The 25,728-nt window shown below is 40.7% G+C and overlaps 1 protein-coding gene across 8 annotated transcripts in view; it reads left to right on the top strand.

Moving 5' to 3' along the window:
* TJP1 (tight junction protein 1) overlaps window positions 1-25,728 on the top strand; it is a 275,807-nt gene that overhangs the window by 204,583 nt on the left and 45,496 nt on the right. For all 8 annotated transcript variants that reach the window (XM_019477550.2, XM_019477545.2, XM_019477543.2 and 5 more), the window contains 5 exons: window positions 4,277-4,556; window positions 5,860-5,963; window positions 7,348-7,516; window positions 7,874-8,018; window positions 24,153-24,295. In XM_019477550.2, coding sequence (XP_019333095.2) covers window positions 4,277-4,556; window positions 5,860-5,963; window positions 7,348-7,516; window positions 7,874-8,018; window positions 24,153-24,295 — 841 coding nt within the window. The remainder of the gene's footprint in view (window positions 1-4,276; window positions 4,557-5,859; window positions 5,964-7,347; window positions 7,517-7,873; window positions 8,019-24,152; window positions 24,296-25,728) is intronic.

The raw sequence follows: 25,728 nt of genomic DNA, 5'->3' as shown, positions 1-25,728 counted from the left end.
TTTGGTATAAGTAGCTATACAGTCAATGATTTATAGGTTATGACATGCACATAATTCAAGTTTAATCAGCAGCACTGTGGCAGGTGATCCAGTTTAAAGGATTTTGGATTATGTTTTGCTAATCCTGTGAGTGTTCTGTTGGTTTCCCAAAATCACTTTTGTAAATTTAGACCTTGGTATTTGGCCACCCAGACTTTGGCTAACAGATGCTTGTTTCTGCCATCATAAAGGAATCCTTCCAGGTTGAAGGTGATTTGTCCCCCAGCCTTCTCCCAATCCTGATTTTTTTTTTTTCCCCTTTTCTTTTCTTTTCTTTTCTTTTCTTTTCTTTTCTTTTCTTCCTCAATCACACTTTTGTTAATCATGCTTTTCAGAAAACTAGTGTGCCAGAGGCCTCTGCTCACTGTTCAGGCCGTAACAAGTTCTTTTATGTGTAGCAAACAATTTGCCGAAGTAAGGTATAATTACCTTAATTCCTATAATTTTGCAGACTTACTCAGAGCGTATAGATGGCTTTTTAACTTGCAAAACAACAAAGCTGGTCATTACTAAGAGGTAGTAATCTAGTTTTCTGTAAACTATGCAGATTTATATTACTGAAAAAATAGAATAGAAAATAAACACAGTGCCTAGCAATTGTTCAATTTTGGGAAGTGAGCTTTTTTAGGGTTTGTAAACTGACTTTTGTCCTGACAGTTTTGTGCCGCTCTTTTCAGCTGTGCATACATAGGTGCAATAATTTCAGTACTCTACATTTTAAATTATAAATCTTGCAGTCAATTAGGTTTGCAGATGTCAGAAATAACCTTCTTCATGTCAGTCTGAAGTTTTTAGTTTGGAAAGCTGGCATTTTGCAGGAATGGGTATGGAAGTGCTTCAGAGCAAACCAGTGGAAGATCTGTGGTTTGTTTAAACTGACTTTGTTTCATATTGACTTTACCCAGAGAATTGTATTGTGTGACTATCCAGAGAAACCAACAGCAAGTGAGGAAGAAAATATTAAATAGTTTGTGCATTACTGATGTAGAGCAATCAAATAGAATCAGTTTCTGTTAATATAGATGTTTGATCTCGAGATAAAACCTGACTTTTAAATTTTCAGCAACAATACCCTCTTCCATCTGTGGCTTGCTTAAGTACAACCCTGGAAAATTGGCAGGTTCCAAACCTGAACAGAATTACTGTCAATAAGATATTGAGTATACAATAGATTATATGTTAGTGAAGTTTTGAGCAGTTCGAGTGACTGTGTATGTGTTTAGATAAAGAGGGATTATTCCGATTTGCAGTTCTGTAGAAAGAGAAGACAGCATTACATAGCAATAGTTTTCATTCTTACATTTATATTTTAGCAGTTACTACTTTGTTTTAACTGCAGTGGCAAGACTAATATGTGCTGATGTGGCAAACTAGATAATGCAGCTGACTGGCAATGAAGTAGAGTGTTCAGCAGAGCGCTCTAACCATCTAGACCAGGGGTTCTCAACCTTTTTAACTGGAGGTTCCCCTCCACAACTTTTCTTAATTTGGCAGCACCCCAGTTGAAAATTTACTTTTCCAGCATCATAATGACTTATTTCTATGCCCAGGGCACAGAGGGAGGTGGGTACAGGGCTGGAGGGGCCAGGCAGAGTCTTGCCAGCCACATTGTAGGCTCAACTAGTGGGGATACAGGCTTGTAGTGGAGACCAGAGGTGGAGTCACCTTGTCAGCCTCTCCCCCTCCTTCTGTGAACCCTCTGACAGGTGCTGGTGATCTGCATGTAGATCTTGGCTGTAAAAGATTTAATTTTGCTATGGGTATAAAAGGGTTAGAAGGCAGGGCAGATAGTCTATAAAGTTGCATAACTGAAGGAAATGTTGTGGGGGAAGGAGGGAGGGCAGGACATGCTGTAGGAAATCCTGACTGGCTGGACTCAGGGCCTCTACATAGATGGAGCTTGTGCAGAGCAGAGGCCCTTGGCACCCCCTTCTGGCTGCAGAAGCATATCAAGCGGGGGGGTGCACACAGAGATTTATGCTGAGCACTGGAGGGAAGTAGTAAAGGAGAGCCCCACCTCAACTCTTCTCACCAGAGCAGCAGTAGCAGCTACAATTGCTATTGTAGCAGCATGGGCTCAGGCTGCTGCCAGAGGGAACAAACAGCAGTGTGGGTTTGCCCAGGCTGCTCCAGTGTTTTGCTCACTCCACACCCCAAGGATAGGTGAAACTTGGGGCAGGGTAGTCATTCCCTCCCCTCCTCAGATACACTGCTGGCCATGGGGCTGTGCCTGCCAGAGTACCCCTGCTACAGCAAAGACTGTTCAGGGGAAGAGTCATGCAGGTACCCCCTCTAAGTTAGAGCCTGGGGCTGGTACCCTGCTTGCCCCTTCAATAGTTATACTATTGCCCCCAGCCTGCATTCCAGTGCCTGGGGCTCATGCTGTGATTAATCACCCAGCTGTAGCTAGGCAGAACTGTCCCCTGCACCTTTGTTTCCAGGAGAGGGTGTGGAGGTGAGACTGGGAAGGCTACTACTAGGCTTCTGCTCCAGCTGCTTCCTGGTCTGCCCTGCAGCATCTTGTAGAAATAAATGCATAGTTCCACCTGGTTTTGTGGTACCCCTGAAAAGGTTTCACGGTACCCTGGTTGACAACACTTTGTCTAAACCAGTGGTGCTCAGCCTTTTTGCCTCACAGGCCAGAAAAGTGAGGTGAAGCTGGTCTTTGGGACTTATTGAGCCCTACACACCAGAATCAGGCCCTGGGGCCTGGCACTTCCCCTTCCTGCCCTGGTGTGCTGGGTTTGGTCCCCAGGGACCTGTGCTGCCCCTCTCCTGTGGAAATGGTCCCATGGGGCCTGGCTCTGCCCTGGTGTATCAGTATTAGGTCTCGGGGGGGAGAGGGGCGAGGAGAGGGGGGCTGGCATTGGCTGCCCACATCAGCACTGGCCCCTTGAACCCAGGGCCATACTGTCCCAGCCCCTTGCATGTTGGGATTGGACTCTGGAGCCTGATGCTTCCCCTGCCCTGCGTTCTGGGATCAATTACCTGATCCACAGTGCAGGGGTAGGGGCACCCCTTGGGTCCAGAAATTTGGCAGTCCGGAAGCAGTGCCACTGCTATCCCATTGTCAGATTTCCAAACCCATGAGGGCCAAAGGCCTGTAGGCCTTAGGCTGAGCACCCCTCGTCTAGACTGGTGGGTTCTTCTCTCCTCATCTATTGGGTTTTAGCATAAGTTTAGCATCAATTAGCTAAGTTTTAGCATCAATTTAGCATTGGTCCAAATGGCCTCGGCCTTAACTTTGTTTCTAGCCACACTTCATTAAACGTTGCCTTAACAAAGGGATCATAAGGATCAGTTGCAGTTTAAAAGCAGAATGCTTGTGTATTAAAAGTTATGAAGTTATCTTGGACCCCTTATGTACTTCTGAAGCTGCTGTTTCTTTGGAACTAGAGCTAGAATGATCAAATATTTGAACTTAGGAAACATTGTCTATCTAAGTATCATTCACTATTTGGTATCTTCCATTATGGGCTTCTGCAACTTTTTTTGGAGCTTGGTAGTTTCTTTAGAGAGACAATACTGTATGTAGCTCCTGAGCCCCAGTCCCCCTGGTTTTGTGCTCTGGCATGTGTCCGTTTTTCTTTGGGCAGCAGAATTCTTCACCAGTTTACCTAGAGTCGAATGTCCTGAATAGCTCTCTCTGGCCCATCTCTCTTGTAGCTACTGTTGGACTCTGCCTCTTAGCAGAACAGTATGTCTCTTACTTCGTGATGAAGAGTGGGAGGTGCTGACAGCATTCTGCATGATTGTTGCCATTCTTGAAATTGTATGGGAGATTACATAAAACTGTTTTGAATGGGTCTGTTTTGGGGCAGAACTCTGCCTGACTACTTTTTTGGGCTGATTGGGGAAGATAACTTCTGCCTTCTTACTGTCTCTGTACTGCGGAGGTTTATACTGTTCCTTGCTTTTGTTTTCTATTCCAAAGCATTTTAAAAGTTATAAATTAGAACAAAATAATTTATTTACAGTCTTGTATGCCTTTGTAAGAGTGTGCCTACTGTGTCCTTTATACCTCCAGGGAGCATCACGTTTGAGCATGCCCCTTGCCTCCGCTCCCATTCCCGTGTGCCAAACCCAGAAATAAATGAAGCCATACTCTTGCTTTTGAAAGTCTCAGATGTGTTTCTTCCAATGTGGTAGTAGAAGTCTAGGGTGTGGCTTATTGCTCACTTTTAAGATGTATTTTGCACTTAGCCAGAAACTGAGCAGTTAATGCTACTGGTTACAGACTATCCGAAGAATGAAGAAAGTTCAGATTCCAGTAGCCAGACCAGAACCAGAACCAGTATCTGAAAATGAGGAGGATAGCTTTGATGAGGAGATACAGGATCCAAGAAGTGCACGTGGTGGTCCAGGTGCCAACAGAAAGCATGAGAAGAGCTGGGTAAGAGACCGAAGTGCAAGCAGAGAGAGAAGTTTATCACCAAGATCAGATAGAAGATCTATTGCTTCTAGTCAGCCTGCAAAACCTACCAAAGTAACCTTGGTGAAATCCAGGAAAAATGAAGGTATGTCCATAATGCCAGGCTCGGTGATATTTTTGTTGTTTTATTCATATTCTATTTCATACTTTATACTAGAATTTTGAAGGCCGCATTTCTGAACGTGCGCTTGTTTTATTAAGGCCTTTTTAGATTATTTGCTTACTTAACTGTTGCTTACAGACGTTTATAAATATTTGGCTGGAAAATTAAACTGCTGCTGTATTTCCAGTACATTATTTTCTTTATGCTGTAATATAAGTAAATAATTTAAGACATTGTATGAAGTAAAAAATCATTGTTTAAAATTTGCAAATTTGTACCACATAACATATATATATTTTGTGTATATCCAGGTTGAGTATGAATTTAGGTTGCATGGAGCTATTGCCAAGTTGTTTTTGACTTAGCATTAAGAATTAGCAAACCTTTTAAATAATGATAGTTCCATTCCTCAAAGTTACAGAACAATGTGAAAGCATAGTTAAGAGGATATAATTTCCCAGTGGCTGCGTGGTCATAAAAAGTCACCGTACCACCTTTTTTTGCTTGAATCCAGTTTTCAGACTTGACGGTATTTCCAAAGATAAACTTAAGCATTGTGGATGGATAAATAAAATTATCTTATAATACCTGCTTATATAGATTGGTAGTGCTGAGGTGAGAAACATGTGAAGAGGAAGATTTCAGAATGAAGAAGAAAGGAAGAGAGGGAAAAGCTTTTGTATATTAAAAAAGAAAAAAAACAAAAAACCCCTCTAACAATCTTACAGCCTTGCTTTTATTATAAAGTTTTGTATCTTTAATCTCTTTCTATAAACGCTCAAGGGTCGTCTTCAGCTGGAACAGATTTGGTACTAGTATGCTGTTAAACAGTTTGTTTGGAGTTAAATAAATTCTTCCTCCAACTGGGCCCTGTAGTTACAGAAACATTGAGTAATTTACACATAGCCCTTGTGTAAATCTCTACACTGGCAGCCATTGGCTGCCAGCCAACACAAGAACAGAGCAGAGACTGGCATACCATGGTTACTGACACATAGCTGGATGTTATTTATCAAAGGTACTCGGAATACAGGACTTTTCATAACTGGGCAATGTTAGAATACCCTTGCGAACCATATCACTTCAGTATCATAGCTCTTAACATATTGGAGACACCTGGGTCTTCTCTAAGTTTCTGTCTTGATTGTAAGTCTGGCAAGCAGTGTGTTACACCAACACTCATCCCTTTTTAAAATTGTGATTTATTGATATATATATATATATATATATATATATATATATATATGTATATATATATATATTTTTTTTTTTTTATTCCAAATAGAGTATGGTTTGCGCTTGGCCAGTCATATATTTGTGAAGGAAATATCACAAGATAGCTTGGCAGCAAGAGATGGCAACATTCAGGAAGGAGATGTTGTATTGAAGGTACTGAAAATGGGTAATTTTGCTTGGTAAAGGGGGGAAAAATGCATTGATTAGAAAAGCAGGAGTCTCAGAACTGTATGATACTGTCAACAGAAAAAATGTCAGACACTATTTTTCCCATTCTGGTTTTTGAGAGAAGGTAAAAAGATGATAAATTCAAGTCCATTTCCTCAACCAGAAAATCACTGAGTCTGCTTCATGGCAAAATGTCTAATTCTGGACCCTTTATTTAAGTGATTAGCATATACTTATGAGTAGTCCCAGTGTGACCACTGAGGAAAACCTTTTTCAGGATTTGCATTTAGATCAGCAATTCTGACGCTAAATCATCCATTAGTATCATCACAACTAGTTGCCTTGGGACATACAGGCTTCCCTCACCAACCGCTGGGGTTAGGTTTCTGAAAGTTTCCGTGGTTGGTAAGACAAAAAGACTTATGTGAAAAATGGCAGGTGGCAGGCTGATGCACAGCCCCGGAAAACCCTGGTTACTCAAAACTGTATACTGTGGTAGCCAAAATTGTATATAGAATATTAAGTGTGGATACTCAAAACTGTGATAGGCAAAACTGTGGTTGGTAAGGGAAACCTGTATTTAATTTAATATAAACCAAATTAGCAAGGGGTTTGAATTCCTCTTTAACAGGTTTCACCTGAGGTCATTGCCACAAGTCTTTAACCATTAGTGCATTTAACACGCATGCAAAGTCTCCACTTGATGTTGATTTCAGTGCATGTAAAAGTAAATACTGTGGTTTTCTTAAGCATTTAAATGGTAAGATGACTTTATTTAAAAAGGTGAACGTCAGCTTTTTTGTACTATTTATGCTGTTCACAGATAGTCTTCCATTAATATTTTTTATATTGTATAATATACTCAGTATGATACTTGAGTTTATTCAGTTTGCATTATTAAATAATATTGGACATATCAGAATCCTATCGGGCTGAAATCTGGCTCTTAAGATACTCTCTTAGGGCTTAATTTTTTTTAGATAGATGACAGGAAATTGAATTGGATAATTTTGTTGGGAGCCGGCATTGCAACGGAAGTGGTGGCAAAATGAGGACTTGGATATTTAAGAATTGCTGCTAGATCAGGAATAACTCTCTAGGCATCAGTTCTGCAGATTAAAATACTGCAAAAACTCTTTAGCTTTTTTTCAGGTAGTCTGCCTTTTTAAACTTGAACTCCTTTTAGTTGCTTGCTTCTGTTTCTAATCAAAAATGTTATTTGACATGCAGAATGTTATTTATTTAATAGGCTATTACTGTGTCAAAGTCTGAGTTACAAATGAGGGGACTTTTTTTACCAGTAGTATTTCATAGAGTTCTGTTGGTTTTTCATTCAGTTCCTATCTGTAGACTTTTTACTCTGTTGCAGATAAATGGCACAGTCACAGAAAATATGTCTTTGGCAGATGCAAAGACACTAATAGAAAGGTCAAAAGGCAAGTTGAAAATGGTGGTTCAACGCGATGAGCGAGCAACGCTCTTGAATGTCCCTGATCTTTCTGACAGCATTCACTCTGCTAATGCTTCAGAAAGAGATGGTGAGTAAAGACTTTGTTATCAAAGGGAAAAATGTATTGTTCATTCTCTATATCACGAGGATGTGAAATCCTTGTGGGAGGGAGGTCGTGGGATGGGAAGGCAGAAAAGAATAAGATGGAATAAGTTGATAAATATGTGCAAACACTATTGGAATTCATACTGTAAGGATATGGAAAAAGACTAAAAAAAACCTGGCAAGAAAGAGCATGCGAACTCTAGGTGATGTGTTTTGAAATAAATACAAATTTCTAACATGCTTCATATGAATTCTTTGCAAAGCTTATTTCCATTTTGGACAGGCAGCATCATCATTTTTCTTGCAATCATTTCATGAAAAAACAACTTTTATTTAACAGACATTTCAGAAATTCAGTCGCTGGCATCCGATCATTCCAATCGATCACATGACAGGCCCCGCCGCAGTCGTTCACGATCTCCTGACCAGAGGTCAGAGCCTTCAGACCATTCCAGACATTCTCCACAGCAACCCAGCAACGGCAGGTGATGGCAGCATTGTATTATTTTAAATCAGCTATTAAAATTACCTTAAGTATTAGGCTTGTTTTGGATTTATACAGAACCCTAAATGTGACAGAGTTGTGGAAATAGTACTATAACGAAGTACTTGGCATGCCTAGCAATGGGCTTGCAACATCAGTCAGGGTCCAAATGTCCTTTACCATCTGGGAAATTTGGACCTTGATTGACCTCAGCTTTGTGGTTTGACCATGGTTTCACACTGTTGTAGAAGGAAATTGTCAAAATTCAGTGGTGTTAATTTTGTGTGGCTTATTTGGTTTGATATTAGTCAGAGAGACTACTGAAGTGTACAAATTGATATAAGTTTCAGAAAGTTAGGACTGGATGGTGATAAATTTACTCAGGTTGAATAATGCTAAGAGTCCCATTGAATTCTTATTAACGTTGCTACAATGTTTTGTTTAGCTGTTTTGTTTTATTTAGGCTTTGGAAAAGATTACATGCTTCTGACATGCTTTGAGAAATGTTGCATTTTAATGGAACATGCTTTACCATTCAGTGAGAGTAGTTTGACCGACAATTTAAATAAAATGTTAGTTCATCGTAGTAGGATGATGATAGTGATGCTAGGTTGAGGTGGAGCCCAATGAGCAGCTTCCATATCCATGTCAGTGCAAATGCTTTAGACTTTTTCTGTTTCTCGAATGCAGTCTCAGAGAAACATAAATCTATCGATTTCCCGTTTGCCAGAGGTATGCACCGTCATTTTATTTCATTAGAAATAAGAATTTAACTTATTGAATTTCTAGACTCTTAATAGCTTTGCGTGAAGAGATTAAGACAATTGAGCAGTTGTGGACCACTGATCAGGATTCCAAAAGTGGTTTTGAAGCATTTCTTGGACTGTTCAAGATTATTGCATAGTAGGATATTACAGTTAAAAAAAATACTGTATAAGCAATATGCTGCTACTTCATTGTGACTTTTAAATATGAACAGTAGCTTCCATGGGCCAGTTCAAAATATTTTATTAATTTGAGCCTCCCTGACAACAAGTTTTAGTAAGTTGCTTCCGTAAAGTAGTATATACAGATGATTTTTATTAAATGTCAGTACCTTTCCAGAGTATACAAAACAAAACTTCTGTTAAAAAAAACCTATCCCTGAAGTTTTAAATGTCTTGTAATATTTGGAAAAAACACCTAAAAGAAGCAGGGCAGCTCATTCCTTGCACTATTTGTCACTAGTTCTTGAACTGGAGTCGGATATCTGAACCCTTGTGTTGGTAGTTAGTTATTTAGAGGATGAGAAAATATACAGAAAATGTTATAATTTGTAAGTTTACTTGGTATGTTCGGTTACTGGAGATCTTTCAAACTTATAGTTTAAAGGAGCTTACTTATCCATAGATACAGCAAAAGTACACTTTGCTTTTCATTTTCTTAGGGAAGGTTTTATTGGGTGTCTTTGTTCAGAACTTTGACTGTAGATCTGCTTCTTCATCCCCATTTGTATTCTGCCTCAAATTGCTGCTGGGCTGTGCAGGCAGAGTATTCCAGTTACATGCCTTACGAGATCCTTAGGGCTTCTCTGGCTGATAACTAATGCCATTAATGGTATTAGTGGAATTCCATCATGTAGTTAAATAGTGTATAAGATTTGCCTCCAAAGACTAGATAGCTACAAAAGAAAGCTAAAAAAAATCTAAGGATCCCTTACTTTTCAGTATCTGAGACAGGCTTCCTTGTATGGGCTGTATTTCCTTATTTTTAAGGAAGAAAAGTGTCTCTCTGATCAAACTGCTGAATTTATCTGATCATCAGTGCATTCCTGAATGAAGCCAGTCACTGCAGCCCAGATAGACATGAAGGTGCAGAAGGGGTACAAACTGTGCTAGATCCTTTTCCTCAAGTTCCAGTGATACAGATACTTCAAAAATAAGAGTTACAAAAGAACAAGAAAAAGGCTGGAGGGAAGGTCAGCTCTCAGACTGTCAGAGCCCTTAAAGAATAAATTTTAAATCAATCTGATATTTAAAAAAAAATTTTATTTTTTTTTTTTTCAAATATTACATGCTATTTAACTATATGATGGAATTCCACTAATACCATTAATGGCATTAGTTATCAGCCAGAGAAGCCCTAAGGATCTCATAAGGCATGTAACTGGAATACTCTGCCTGCAGATCCCAGCAGCAATTGGTTTAGGAGGCATCTGATAAAGTGGTCAGAAAAAGGAGTGAGGCCTCTTGCAAATACTTGATGTTAATCTTGAAACCTCTGAGAATGTAGATAATGTTTTGGGGTAAAACCCATCAAAAGCCAAGAGCCTAGTCAAAGAATACTATTATATCCATAAGGCAAAATTTTAAATTGTTTATCTTACTAAAAGGGTGCATCAGTTTCATGGCTTAAGGACAAAGCTGTGAGGGTAGTTTGTGACTTCCTTTTTGGTGACCAGATTCCCAGAAGAATTAAGCCTTTCCTGAGAAGGAACTTTTGAAGTTATCTTGGGTCTGAATGCATCCAGCACATCTGTTTCATGTGCAAGAGACATTTTGGCATAGACTGACTTCCTGCTGGACCTGTTCCTGTCAAGATTAGAAGATCTTATAGGCTCAGAGCCATGGGACTTCATTAGCAGCAGGTTTTCATAGGGGAAGTTGCTTAGACTCGATGAAGGGGCAGTGAGATAAACTCTGCCTTATAGCATAAGCTGTAGCTAGCCATACAAAGTTGATTCAGAAGCAGAACTAGTAACATAAGTATGTGGGATAAAAGCTTCTTAATGAGCCTGTCAACAAAATTGCTGAAAACCTAGGCAACACCTAAGAGCTCGAAGAAGGAACCCAGGTCTTATTTACAGATCATAGGGTTCCTTTGAGCACCTGTGTAGCTTAATGTCCCAAGAGAGATGTGAAGCAGAAATAATAGAACAAGATGAAGGTAAAGGAGATTCCACGGGAATTTGCTTAGCCTCCTTCAAGTAACCTGACATCCATGTAAACACAGTTCTTCAAGGGTGATGCTGCAGGAATTTGCAAACAATTGGATTGATACAAATGGGTCCTGGATGTAGTCAGCCTTTGTTATGGAATTGATGGCTGCTGCAGCAAGACTTCAGGCTTCTCCTGTTGACCAGACCAGGAGAATTACATGAATGGGACCAAAAAAACCCAACACCTATCATGAAGTGTATACAATATGCTCTACTTAGTACTTGAATCTTGTAGAGAAGGCAGAGAATCAACCTAGTTCCTGGAATATCTTCCTTTGGAAGATAAGGTTCAAAGTGAAGACTATAGTCAAGTGTTTAACTGGGGTACCGTGGCGTGTTGGGTTGCCCCGAGATCCTTTTAAGGGTGTAGCAGCAAGGAGATAAATGCTCATTCCTCCCCTGGTCAGCACCTCTGCCTCCATCAGTCCTGCAAACAAGCGGCACCTGTATTTGCTCTTTTAGGGAGTTGTACTCCCACTGCTTCTCCTGGCAGGTTGCTGGTATGCAAGTCCCCAGAGTAGTAGCAGGGGCTGCTTAGGTAAAGTTACAGGCTGGAAACAGGGAGGGGGGATCATAAATACTTTTGAAGATCCATAGCTGAAGGTATTTCATATGCTGTCATCAGTGATGCCCAGATGACAGCTTCCAATCAAAAAATAGGTTTTCAACTTATTATCTGCAGTCCCTCCACCCTTGTTACTGCCATCCAGGGCCTGGCAGAAGAGTTGCATTGACATTGTGTAAAAGATGTCAGTAAAAATATAGATGAGTGGGGGGAAAAAAAAAAGTTGTCAATAAAAAGTTTACAGACTGTCGGAACATCGGCACACCGATGACTGTGCTGGTGGTCTACTCACAGATGATGTTCAGCTGGTGGTAAATCATTTTTCTATTTCCATAGCTAACTGTGAACAAACCATCAGTTTAAAGAAAACAAGTTATAACCAAACAGATTCTTAGAAGATAGTGTATTGCATTTTCCATATCAGTTGGCAGATTTCAGCTTCCAGGTGTTCATGAGGCTGAACACACTTTAAGCATTTCAAATGGCCACCTTAAGGTTCATGTCAAAGTAGTTTCTTGAGTCCAGAAAGCTAATATAGCTTGCCAAAGATCTTTGACAAGGTTAAAAACCGAGTATGGAGTCAATGTGGTATCAGGTTTTTCACCAGACTAAAGGCATATAGAGCCATCATTGTTACCATGCTGCTGTGCAAGTGTGAGACTTGGAAGTTTTATAGAAGGTACTTGCATTATCTAGAAAATTTTTCTCCCAAATTTCCAAGTGAAGTGCTATGACAAGATAACTAATGACCAAGAACTGCATAGGCCTATGTGAAGTGGCTAGTATTCTATTCGGATTCAGATTCCCAAACTGTCCCAAATGCATTTGGCTGAATCTGATTTAAAGATCTAGATTAGAGATCCAGATCTCCAAATTGAACAGGCCCCATCCCCTGCCCACTCTCCCAGCCCTGTCAATGGCTGCCTGGGCCCGGTGTCCTGACTTCCTTTATAAAAAAAAAAAAAAAAAAAAAAAAAAAAAAAAAAAAAGAAGTCCCACACTCAGTGGATCCTGCCAGGTAGGGGGGTGATCCCTGCTGTCCCTCACTCCCTGCACTGTATAGGGGGCTCTGCAGTGAGCCTCCAGAGGTCCTGATGGCTGCTGCCTCAGCCAGTGAGTACAGAGCTTCCCCCCCCCCCCCCCCCCCAAGTGCCAGTGGGCTGGGGCTGGGCGGGGCAGCCATTGATGGGCCTGGGAGAGCAGGTGGGAGTCAGGGGGCACTTAGGGGGGCTGGGGGAGCAGGCAAGGGATGGGGCCTGGCGGTGGTCCCCTCATGGTCTGTCATGTTGTGTGTCCTCCCCCTTACTGGCATGGAGTCCGGGTGCAGCTCCCTGTGGCAATGAGTGAAGACTGCCTGGATCTACGAATCTTTCTCCAAATTTTTTCTGAATTAATTCAGAGGCTTCCGATCTATTCGGACCTTTTTATTAGTCTTCTAATTTGGATTCAGAGATTCGGCCACTGAATCGGGCCGAATGTCCTCTGCGTTGAATCAGCACCCAAAGCTTTGCACAGCCCTCGTCCTGCAGCATATTGTACATTCTTTGAGATTAATGTAGAAGAACTATCTCTTAGGGCCTTAACTTAATGTTACATGCCCTTTGAATATGAGCACATCTTTGAATTGGTGTGCAACAAGTATATCTGTTTTCCATCTTTTGTGACTGGATTTGCTTCAACAAGAAAGGCATTGGAACTGGTGTAGATGGCAGCATTGCACTTCATTTAAGGAAGAAGTTGTACTAAGACTGAACAGTCTTCATTCTAAAAGTCAGCTGCATGTTCAATAAAGTTCACAAGACTATTCTTTTTTAATCTAAAACACCCTATTGAAAAACTAGAATGTCATGCATGTTGGGATAAAGCCAAACTCTGTGTTGAGGACACTTTAGAAAATGCCTGTCTTTGGTTTTATACTGTCACCTTATGATCTGAGATATTTTAAAAGATGCTAAAAGCACTGCAGTGGACAGGGCCTAAATGTTGATCTGACTTGAAGGGTTTATGTGAAAACACAAAACATTTTCTTGTTACATATCACAGTTTTTTTTTTATTTAGTCTGTTGATGGATTCATTTTTTTTTTTTTAAAGAAATAGAACCACCATTGATAGAAATAACTTGAAGCTTACTTTTATATTCTGAGTCTGAAGGTTATCTAAAAATGTTGCAGTGTTAAGCATCCTAAAAAAGTCCCTGACACAGCACAGATGTTTAGAAGTAAAAGCAATATTGTCAGAACACATGCACAGTGAAATAGCACCTTTGATGACTCATGGGAAATGCAGCTGTAATTTTTAACAAGTTTCTGTCCCCTGGAAACAATGACAGCATCAAATCACTTCCTGTAGCTTCTTGCAGGGTGAAATGTATTGTGTGCTCACTGTATAACTAGAAAAATCCAAATGTTAGTGCTATTATGTATTTTTTTTCTTTTAGTCTAATTATACTTTTGCTTCAGTGATCTTTTTCCCAGTCAAGTTTTAGTTCTTTTATTTTGATGTACTGCTAAGCTGTTCTGTTTTCCTACAGACTTCTTCATTGACGTATCAGTAATGATATGCCAAGTATCTAGGTGGGAATGTGGGAATTGTTACAAATTTTCTATCCTTCTTCTACTGAAGAATGAACTCAGAGTTATTTGAGGGAGTGTTTCTTCAGCAGTGTAAAGATTGTCATGATATTTACTAGCTTGGTATGTGGAAAAAATGAATAGAATCATCTAACTGCAGAGACCCTTTAAAACAGTGAAGTAATTTATGTTTACAAGGCCAAATAAATATTTGAAAGTAAATGTCCATAACCAGTGGGCTGAAAATACTTGCTTGAACAGTGTTTTTGTGGTGACATTGACCTCCTTGGGTCTACTCCCAAGAGTGCTTGCAGGTTTAATGCAATGTTTCTTTCTTACACTTCTGCATTTGCCCTCTCCTTGTCACTTTAGTGGTTTGGTTCAGTCTGATTGTAGAAGCCTAGCTAGTTGAGGAACACAACCAATGTTGTGAACAAAGTGATTTTTACTGTCAGCTTAGTCTTCTACTTTTTTCACCAAATCATATTTATGAAGAAAAATGCATCTAAGCAGGATTAATATTGGAATCTTAGTAGCGAGTTATTCAGAATGAGCAGTTCCATTAATAAGCAACTGTTGGGACTGATTTTGCTACTACATGACTCTCTTTATGCCACCCGAGCTCCTGTAACACTAGGTGTTACACTGGGGAATACTGGAATATTACAATAATGAAATAGGTACAGTAACATTTAGGGTATAATTATGTACTTTTTAATACACTACTGTACAGAGATACATGAGCTTGCTCTGAACAAAATAGCTCAGGTTTCCAGACAAGTAGAACCCAGATATTTCACAGGGTTAGGTTTCTATCTTCCCTTCAAAGATCAGGATCAAGTAATCTGAGGTATACAGGGCTGCACAGAACCATTGAGGTCTTCCAGCTAATTGCTGTGACTTTTATTTCAAAGAGTACCACTTGTCCATGCAGCTGATTGGAGTGCTAATGAGCTCCAGCTGATTAGAAGAGCATTGGTTTTTGAAGTAAAAGCCACAACAAACAACTGAATGGTTCCTTCTTAGTTTGGCAACTTGATACAGATTGAGTGGGTTAGGAATGACTGGAATGTGAATGATCTGGGTCCTACTGTATAACTGTTAGCATGAGTCTTGCTGGGTTAATTAGCTATGCTGTAAGGCTGAATGAGTTAACTCTGGCATTTCTCTAGGACATTGTATGTTTCTTTGTAAAGATCCTTTAATATCTGTTTTGACTATTACCTACTTGGTGTTTTATAATGTGCATCAGTTTTCAAACTGCATGACTGTCAGCAATCTAAATTCTAATATGAAAAAACCTTTACTAAAAGCTTATGATTCCATTGTAATGTTGATTTTTGTAAGGGCAATGCATTTTGATGCCTTTATGGCTTTGTAACTGTGTAATCTTAAATTTGCTTTTAAGGAAATTCTTGTCACCTAATACATGAAGATTTTTAATATTAGCATTGGTTTCAAGTGAGCACAGTACAGTAGAAAGGTGAGACAATTACTATATATTAATAACTTCAGAATGTCTGCAGTTGCTAAACTCTAGTTGGCAGAGTAACTTTCATTTTACTAAGAATATTGTAAGCATAATTCATGAGTTCTGATGTCACGTCTTGAAATACAAATACTTTCCTCTGTAAATCATGTCTTAATGCTTCTCTCTTCATGGTAGAGAATACATGCCAGTTGGCACTTAACCACATCTTATTTTCATTAACTAGAGATTGGCTGCCTTACTGAAGCATGATAGTGAAGTAAACACCGTAGGGTATACTGCAGCGTCACTTCTAAAGTCCTCTCTACACATTAATTACTGTGCAATTAACTGCTTAAATGTGCTACCAACTGAGACCAGCTACATGTGCAAAGTACCTATCACACAATAAAAAGCTCTAACCCACTATAGACATCAAAGATGTGTACTAACTTGATAGCTGGTTGCTATCCAGCTTTAATTTTTATGTGTAGCAAGGAATATGTCACATGATAGCAATCTGCCAATCCTCCAGCATCTCAGGGTGCATTGCTCCATCTCCAGTGTAAACTTTTCAACAAGGAGGAAACCCCTGCCTCAACACAGTTCTCACCCCTAGGTTGATTCCCCTTACACAGCAGCACCCAGCAGGAGAAATACCCCTCCACCCACCACCTATGCAGGCATAGAGCAGATGAGCAGGGACTCCCTGCCATGCTGGATTTTCCTGGGCAGCATTCCCCTTGCCACTTCTACAAAAGTACAGGAAGCTGGTGATACCCTGCCCAGCCACAGCACGAAGCCGAGGTCTCCTGAGCAGCAGGTCTCCTAGACAGCAGTGGGATAGGGAGTAGAAATTCCCTCCCACCCTCTTTTTCTCCTTCTGTGCATAGAGCCAAGGCTGCAACTGAACTCCAACTAGCTACAAGTATCAAAGATAATAAAAAGTCCTTTTTTAGATACATGGGGAGGCGGAGGAAGAGCAAGGGCAACATTGAACCCCTGATAAACCAGAAGGGACAACTGACAACCGATGCCCAGGAAAAAGCCAACTTACTAAATGGGTACTTTGCTTCCGTTTTTCATCGGTCCCACGGGTTGCCCCTGTCCATTACGGGACAGTGAGGCCTGGGTGAGGGAGATCCCTTGCCCTCCATCAATGCTGACTTCGTGAAGGAACACCTTGAGAGGCTGGACACCTTTAAGTCAGCTGGCCCTGATGGTTTACACCCAAGGGTACTCAAGGAGCTGGCTAGCATCATAGCTAAGCCCCTGGCACGGATCTTCGAGAGTTCCTGGTGCTTTGGTGAAGTGCCCGAAGATTGGAAGAAGGCCATTGTGGTGTGAAGACAAAGGGAGGAAAGTGGATCTGGCAAACTACAGGCCCATCAGCCTGACCTCTATCCCAGGGAAGGTCTTAGAAAAAATCATCAGAGAGGCCATCCTCAACTGACTGGCCGATGGCAACATCCTGAGGGATAGCCAGCACGGGTTTGTTTTGGTCAGGTCTTGCTTGACCAATCTCATTTCTTTTTACGACCAGGTGACCTGTCACCTGGACAAGGGAGAGGAGATTGTTGTTGTATATCTTGACTTAAAAAAAAAAGCCTTCAATCTGGTATCCCATGATCACCTCTTGGCAAAACTGGCCAACTATGGCCTCAGGTCCACCACGATCATTTGGCTGGGGAATTGGCTCCATGGTCAGACCCAGAGGGTGATGGTTGATGGAAGTCAATTGTCATGGTGCCCTGTGACCAGTGGGGTCCCTCAAGACTCTGTCCTTGGACCTATATTGTTCAACATCTTTATTAATGATGTGGACATTGGAGTTTGAAGCGGACTGGCCAAGTTTGCCGATGACATGAAACTTTAGGGCAAAGCATCCACACCTGAGGACAGGAGGGTGATCCAGGCTGACCTTGACAGGCTCAGGAAATGGGCAGACGAGAACCTGATGGTGTTTAACACTGAAAAATGCAAGGTTCTCCACCTTGGGAGGAAAAACCTGCAGTATCCTTATAAGCTTGACAGTGCTACGCTGGTTAGCGCTGTGGATGAAAGGGACTTGGGGGTCATGATTGACCACAAGATGAACATGAGCTTTCAATGCGATGTTGCGGCCAGTAAAGCGAGCAAAAAGCTGGCTTGCATCCATAGATGCTTCTCAAGCAAATTCGGGAATGTCATTCTCCCCTTGTACTCAGCCTTGTTGAGACTGCAGCTGGAGTACTGCGTCCAGTTTTGGGCTCCACAATTCAAAAAAGGATGTGGAGAAGCTTGAGAGTGCAGAGGAGAGCCAGACAAGGTTCCTTGGGTGAATCTGATATCTTTTATTAGACCAACCTAAATAGTTGGAGAATAGTTATTAAGCAAGCTTTCGGGTTTAAAAACCCTTCGTCAGGCTAAGGAAGCTGCAGCAGTTGCTGTGTGCTCTTCCTGGATGGAATGAAAAGTAAAGAAGCCAGGGGCTGGGCTGGGCTGGGGAGTCAGGTGCCAGGCAGATTGTAATGTATCAAAAATCCAATGTCTATGTTTAGTCCATGATCTCTAGTATCCAGGAGGCTGATGAAATGGAGCTCATATGCTCGTCTCTGGGAAGTGTTGTGCAAGTTTCCCTTGAGGATCAGGACTGAGAGATTGGAGAGAGAGTGTCCCTCCTGTGAGAAATGTGCCCCCACCGGTAATTGGGTATTTCTGTCTTTGATAGATTTCCAGTGTGCGTTCATTCTGGTGCGCAGTTGTTTGGTCTCTCCTATGTATTTTCCATCAGGGCATTTGGTGCATTGGATGAGGTATATTACATTTCTGGAGGTGCAGCTGTAAGATCCAGGGATGCTGATGGCTCTGTTGTGGGGTGTAGTAATAGTGGGGGTGGTGGAGATGTGTTGGCAGGTCTTGCATTTCTTGTCCTGGCACGGTCTGGATCCTTTTGGTGTGTTCTGGGCTTGAGGAAGTTTGCTTCTGGTGATGAGGTTGGCGAGGTTCAGTGCTTGTTTAAAGGCCAGGATGGGTGGCTCTGGGAAGATGTTTTTAACAATAGGGTCTCTGTCTAGTATGGGTTGCAATTTTTTGAGGATTTTCTGTACAGGTTCAAGGGATGGGTGATACGTCATAACCAGCGGTGTGCGATTTGTGGGTGTTTTTCTTCTGTACTGCAGCAGTTCTTCACGTGGTATCCAGGTGGCTCTTTCAAACGTGCGATCTACCTCTCTGGAGGAGTGTCCTTGTTGGGTGAAAGCCTTTTTAAGATTGGTGAGGTGGCGATCCCGGGTGTTCTCTTCAGTACAAATGCGGTGGTATCTGAGGGCTTGGCTGTATATCACAGCTTTTTTGGTGTGTTTTGGGTGATTGCTGGTTATGTGCAGATATGTATGTTGGTCTGTGGGTTTCTTGTATACTGTGGTCTGTATTTTACCCTTCTGGATACTGATCATTGTGTCTAAAAAGGAGATATTGGTGCTGGAGTATTCTAAAGAAAGTCGGATGGAGGGATGGTGACTGTTGAATTTCTGATGGAACTCAATCAGAGATTGCAGGTTCTTGGTCCAAATGATAAAGATGTCATCGATGCAGCTTAAGTATAGCAAGTGTTTGATGGTGCAGTTCTTGAGGAGAGCCACACGCGTGATCAGAGGTCAGGAAAATAGACCTTATGATGAGAGGCTGAGAGCCATGGGACTCTTCAGCCTGGAAAAGCGCAGGCTCAGGGGCGATCTGGTTGCAACCTGTAAGTTTCAGGGGTGTTTACCAGGATCTGGGGGAACGATTGTTCACCAGAGCCCCCCAAGGGATGACAAAGTCGAACGATTATAAATTGCTGCAAGACCACTTTAGGCTGGACATAAGGAAGAATTTCTTTACTGTTCGAGCCTCCAAGGTCTGGAATAGCCTGCTGTCGGAGGTGGTTCAAGCACCTACTCTGAACACCTTCAAGAAAAAATTGGATGTTTATCTTGCTGGGATCCTATGACCCCAGCTGACTTCCTGCCCCTTCGAGGTCCCTTCCAGCCCTAATGTCTGTGAAATCTGTGAGCCAGGGACATGCTACCTGGCTGGAGCAAGCTGCGGGGGGGGGGCGGAATTCTTCCTGCCCCCCACCTCTACTTCTCCCCCATGTGTTCAGGGACCCTGGGACACTGCCTGGCCACTCAGGATAGCAGCAACCATGGGTGGGGGAGGCATTCCATGCGCCCCACCCTGCCCCACCAGTTGCCTGCTGTTTCCCAGCAGAACAGGCTGTTGTGGGGCCAGGCAGGGTATCCCTGGCTCCCTGCATTTATTTGAGGAAGTATGGCCCCCCCTGCTGCTGTCTGGGAGACCCAGGCTCTGTTCTAGCCTGACAGGATGTCTCCAGTTCCATGCTTGGATGGGGGAAAGAGGATTTATCCTCCCCTCAGCTTGTGTCCCTGGGGGATGACTCCTTTAGTCATGTCATTTGATACTTTCAGTGGTGCTGCAGACCAGTGGGAGCTCCTCCAGCTGGTCAGCAGTGGTAGTACAAGCTGTTATTCCTTTTTCCCTCCTCCTGACAGCCTGTCCTGTGCATGTGCAGCTGTTTACATGATGAATGTCTTCATCATGCAAGGAAAGCTATGCCTCTATTGGAATAACGTCTAGTGGCATCCTAAATATATAGAGGAGATGTTTTATATAACTCTTTCGTACTGAATAGTAAGTAAATGTATAAAGGCACTGTGCATTTTCTCCTGTTTACTAGTTTAACTTTAAAAAAATGAAGGTTAGATAATTTAAAATACTCCACAGTAAGAAACTACAATAACCATTTTGTGAGTTTAATATAATGCTCCTGCAGTCAACTGTAAAGATAAATTCTGATTTCTGAGTTCTCCATGTTAATCCATGAGAGAGCAGCAAAGACTTTAAGGTTTAAAAGACCTGACAGTTTTGTATATGAAAGAAATTCCCAGAATATGCAATTCGTTGCTACAATGCAATGGGTCTTGCATGGTGGAAATTATAGCCTGGTTTTGGAGGAAGTTTTGGCGATATGTTATTTTGATTCCCACCCAAATCTGTTGCTTGTGGTCCTTTTGTTCCATGCTCTATAATTTAAAAGCTGGGGTGCCACTGATAAATGGCAGAAATGGAAGGAAGCAGACTATGTGGGACTCGCTAAATAAAAAGCCAAATTGTGTGTTAACAGGTTGATAAATATAAGGAAAAAATCTAAAGGGTGTAAATGAATATGTTGCTTCAAACTTCATCTCTCTTCCATATTTTCTTAATGCTTTTTAAAAACTTTAACTTGCAGTACTTAGGCAAGGGTATTAATAAAGGATATCAAAGTAAGAGAGGTGTATAACTTAATGTCTTAGGTTGCATGATGGAAAACTTGATGTTTTAAATTGTACCTGTTGAGTTACTAATGCAATAGTAAAAATATAAAGATTGCAACAAAGTGTAAAGTCATTTTGGGTTACTGGTTATGTATGAAAGATGCAATTAAAAGCTAACTTTTTGTTGTAGAACATCATTAGTGTTCGGTGCTCATATGTTGCAACGTAACATCATAGGTCTTATTTCCACTACTTTTTTCTCTACTGCTTTGTAAATTGCTATTTTAATTATTCCAACATAATAAAAGCCTCTGTCTAGTCTGTCTGTCACACTTTATTCGCACTCTGATTGGCAGCCGATCACAATGCTGACTGAAACAGTAGATCAGAGTGCCCCAAGAGCGTTTTGGACAGGAAGCAGTGCAGTGGAGATAGGGGGCAGGGAGGCAAGAGAAAATTGCCCGTGGTTTCCTGCCCACAGTTAGGCACGCATGCTGAAAACAAAGCAGTGGAATAGGGAAGGGCGTGTAGAAGAAATATAATGTATACTAGGTAGGTTAAGGCGTAAAATCCTCCCCTTTCTGTTTTTGAGAAAAGGCTGTGCAGAAAAAAACCTAGAAAACTATGTTAATTTCTAAAAACGATACTTTCAGATTTCAGAGTTGGATGCTTTAAAGATAGACCTTTCCAGTACATCCTTGATTATCCAAACCCTTTAGGGAAGTGTGTGCTCAAAGGCTGTTGGGATAAGTGAAACTGTAACAAAGTCCATAAGAAGTGCAACTGTTTGTTTTGTTGTTGTTTTTAATTCATCTTCATATCTGCAGCAGTTGCTTTTTCTGTCCTGTACCATTCATGTACAACAGTATATCAGGTCCCAGACTTTACCAGGCTAATAACTTTGCTTCTGCTGTTAACACCTTTCTCTTGCTAGTTTGCTCATTGTTTTTAGTTACCAGGACACATGTAATAACAGCACATCTCAGTGTCAGTAAGTACTGTACCTAATAATGGAGGGTATGTTGTATTGCCTTTATTTATTTAATACCCAAATATAAATGCCCAGACTTCCAAAAGTAAAGAGTATTGCATCTCCCATTGATTGCAACAGATTTTGTGGGGCATCAATATTTGGGCCCTGGCCTACATTAACGAGTTAATTTTGCAATAGATTTTAACATGCCCCCCATTTGGCCAATTTATGGCACAGTAAAATGCAAACCAGCCACAAAGATGTTCCACATTTGATGTGGTAGACCTTTGTGGTTGGTCTATATTATGCTTTAATATGAATGTGTACTGGGTTGCATGGCATGGCTTTAAATGTCTCTATCCAAGGAGCCTTAAAGCTACCCCATGCAGCCTGATGCTTGATCTGTAACACGTGGACCTGGGAGCTCCTATGTATAGCACCTTGGCATGCCCCTGCAGCCAGCTGAGCACCCTGGCAGACTTGCAATAGGATCAGAGGAATTTTATCCCAGATCTCAGCAATCACATGTCCTGCCTTGCTATTGTGCATGGCAGAATACACAGTTGTTGGGATCGGCAATAAAATTCCTCAGATTCTATTTCACCCCTAACTAACATCTGTCAGGGGTCCTTGTTGTTTAAGTGCCTAATTTTAGGCACTTTATCATGAAAATATTAGTTCAAGTGTATTAAATTTCTAACAGTTTAGGCTGAGCACTAAATGAAACCGTACCTGGATGTGTTAGTAAAGTTAGCCTTGTTCTCAATGCCAGCTACTTGGTATTGTCAGAAAAAGCATGTTCCAGCTGTATATTTTTCAGTTATTTTTATCTTTCAGTACCAATCTAGTCCTAGTAGAGTTACTGACCAAAAAAAATAGTTGATCCTGTAATTTAAGATATAGTTTTGAAGTAATAATTTTGGTATACTTAAAATAAACAGTTGTTACTTTTGTGTAATGTGCATCTGTGGGTACAACAATAGTTTATGGATGCAAATATTAGTTGCTGCTGACTAGCTTCATCTAGTTCCTGAAAAAGACAGGTTTTTAAGAAATTTGATAGAAAAGGGCCTGTGCAGTTTTAACACAATGCCAAAAGAAAAACCTTTAATTGTGATGTACTATGTGTGTAGTATGTTTAATTTGCCTACAGATATTTTTTGCCAAACTTGTTGACCCCTGTTAGTGACTATTATGAAGAAGTTATTGTGATGATCTGTGGGATGTCATGAAGGAAACAAGTGTTTCTCAACTACTTCTAATGTAGTATCTGTATTGCTGTGTAAATGTAAATAGAAAAAGGTTGTAATTTATTCTGTAGTTTAATTTTTTATTTATAACTACAGTTGACATTTAACAGTAGGAAAAGTTTTTAAGCAGTGTCTTCCCAACATGTGTCTTTTTATATATGTGCACAGTTTTAATAGATACACTGGGTACACTGATGATTTTGTTTTAGTATACCATTTGCACATTTGATTGTTATTAATTGTTATTGATTATGGATTTGATTATTTATATGTGTAGCAGTATGTTATTCAAGGAACTGAAAATTCATAGTCTAGGAATTTTGGGAGGAAATTTAGCAATACTTAGAACATTTCTGGATTTCACCAGTTGTCTACCCCAGTCCTGCTGCTGAACTAAGATCTGTCCATATGGTGTTTCAGTAGAAGGCTATCCATGTGGAGCAAGTGGCATGGAAGGCAGTCTTTCACTTTACACTTTCCTTCTTTCTTCTCCATACCTATAGTGATATTCTTTAGTGTGCCAGTTAAAAGTCTACAACCCATCCTGTCCTCCTCCTCCTTCTCTTCCTCCCTCTTCCCTGCCCACCAAAGAACCTTAACAATCTCAACTTGCATTCAGGGGCAACCTACACTTAAGCCCCCAATGGTTTTCCTTTAATGGTACCATAGTACATTTTTTCAGTAGAGCCTCACAGAAATATTGAATTAATTATATAAAATATTTTCCTTTTGGAGAAGGAAAGCTGTTTTTCCTTAAGTTGAACCTGAAAATGTTGACTTTTAAGCAGAACAATACTGTACTTTTAAGGGTCTTTGGTGTCAAATGAATTTGACCCAAAATGCTTAAACAGTTGTTTGTATTAATACTATTGCTGCAGGAGAATGTAGGGGAAAAAAACCTCTTTAATCACTGCTGGCAGTTCTCTGTGTACCAAAAATATTAATCTTTGAGAGGCAAAAGATTTATTCTATATAAGAATTATTGTGACAAGATTAAAATAAATGAAAGTGCTTTTTTGTTTTTCTGACAGTCTTCGGAGCAGAGAGGATGAGAGAGTATCAAAACCAGGAGCTATCTCTACACCTGTAAAGATTGCAGATGATATCCCTCTTTCTAAAACTATGGAAGAAGTTGTAGTTGAAAGAAATGAAAAACAAACTCCACCTTTGCCAGGTATATATGCAAAAATGTCAAGTTATGTATGGTATCTCTAATGTAGCCCAGTAGGATTAGCAATCTTTCCTGCCGACAGAATGTTTTCTCAAACTTAAAATACATAGCTAGGTAAAAACTTAATTTGTGACAGATTCAAGGGGGGAACATTCTAATTATATGAGTTCAACTTACTTGGCTGAAATGTAAGCAAGAAGCAGCAGAAATAAAGTCTAAGCTTTTTGTTATTTTTCTGGACATGGAATGACTGTGTTTGTAGTTCTGTTCTGAAAGCATGCTCTATGCTGAGATTTAAAACCATTTATGTTACAACTGGGTTGTTGCATGGTTTTGCCTAAGAGTTGTTTCATAGGCCTGTATCAATAAGAGATTTTGTTTTTTCTGGGTGCCAAGATAGATGGCCTCCTGTACCTCAGCTCCGCTAAATTATAAGGGCTACTGTAGCATGTAGGTTCCCTTTTCATGCCCCATTTTGCAAGGCACTTGTACTAACACAGAATGGGAAAAAAAGCTATCCCTGTTCTGGAGAGCAGTATAAGAAAGATGACTATGGATTGTTTCAAGCATCCAGGTGAATGCAAGGAAACAACGAAAACAATATTGGTCAGTCTGATAGTCAATGGTCTCGGCACGCTAGCAGGCAAACTAAATTGTGGGTGTTTTAGGCATCACAGCACAGTAGTTTTCAGGAAGTATTTAAAAGAGACTATTGAGCCAGTTTTAGAAGAGCTTCCCTTTAAATACCTGCAAGAATGAGGTGCAGGATGGGAGAAAGCACACAGTTTCTTAGCTGAAAATGTTATAACAAGTGGGCTATAGATGCTGGTGCCAGGGGTGTGAACAGCTGCAGAAGTTAATATTGCAGCAGTGAATAAAAGTGGATAGACCATAGAAAACCTTGAAAGTTTAAAAAAAAAAAAAAAGTAGTTGGTTTGATGTGAAAGAGAAGTGGAGCCAGAAGAGGGATTAAGTAAAAGGATATAGACAAAATGATGGGCAAGGAAAAAGATATTTCTAGCAGCCTTATTGAAGAATGAGTGGAGCAAAGAATGCATTTGTTCTATCCAAAAACAAAATATGAGATGGGAATTTTAGCTGGGAAATTCTCTACCTTAGAGATGATATCCAGGAAAACTCTGAGATTTAAAAATAGCCTAGATACAAGGACCTAAAGACATGTCTGGGTTAACAGTATTTCTCACATTATAGGCCTGAGTGGCATGACTGGGATTGAAAGTATGTATTTTGGACTATAGAATAGGTTTATTGTGAGGGGGGATGAGCTAGAGAAGAGTTGAGGCAGCATTTGGCAAAGGAGGAGAAGGGGGAGGGAGGGAAATGATGGGATGGGCTATGAAGGGATGGGAATACTAAGGCAACAAGGTACAGAAAAAAAGGAGATAAGAAACTCCTACAAAGGAAAAGGGGAGAGT

The sequence above is a fragment of the Alligator mississippiensis genome, chromosome 11 (assembly GCF_030867095.1).
Source record: "Alligator mississippiensis isolate rAllMis1 chromosome 11, rAllMis1, whole genome shotgun sequence".
NCBI classification, from domain to species: domain Eukaryota; kingdom Metazoa; phylum Chordata; order Crocodylia; family Alligatoridae; genus Alligator; species Alligator mississippiensis.
Note: the sequence above shows the minus strand (reverse complement) of the source record. Positions and strands in the feature narration are given on the sequence as shown.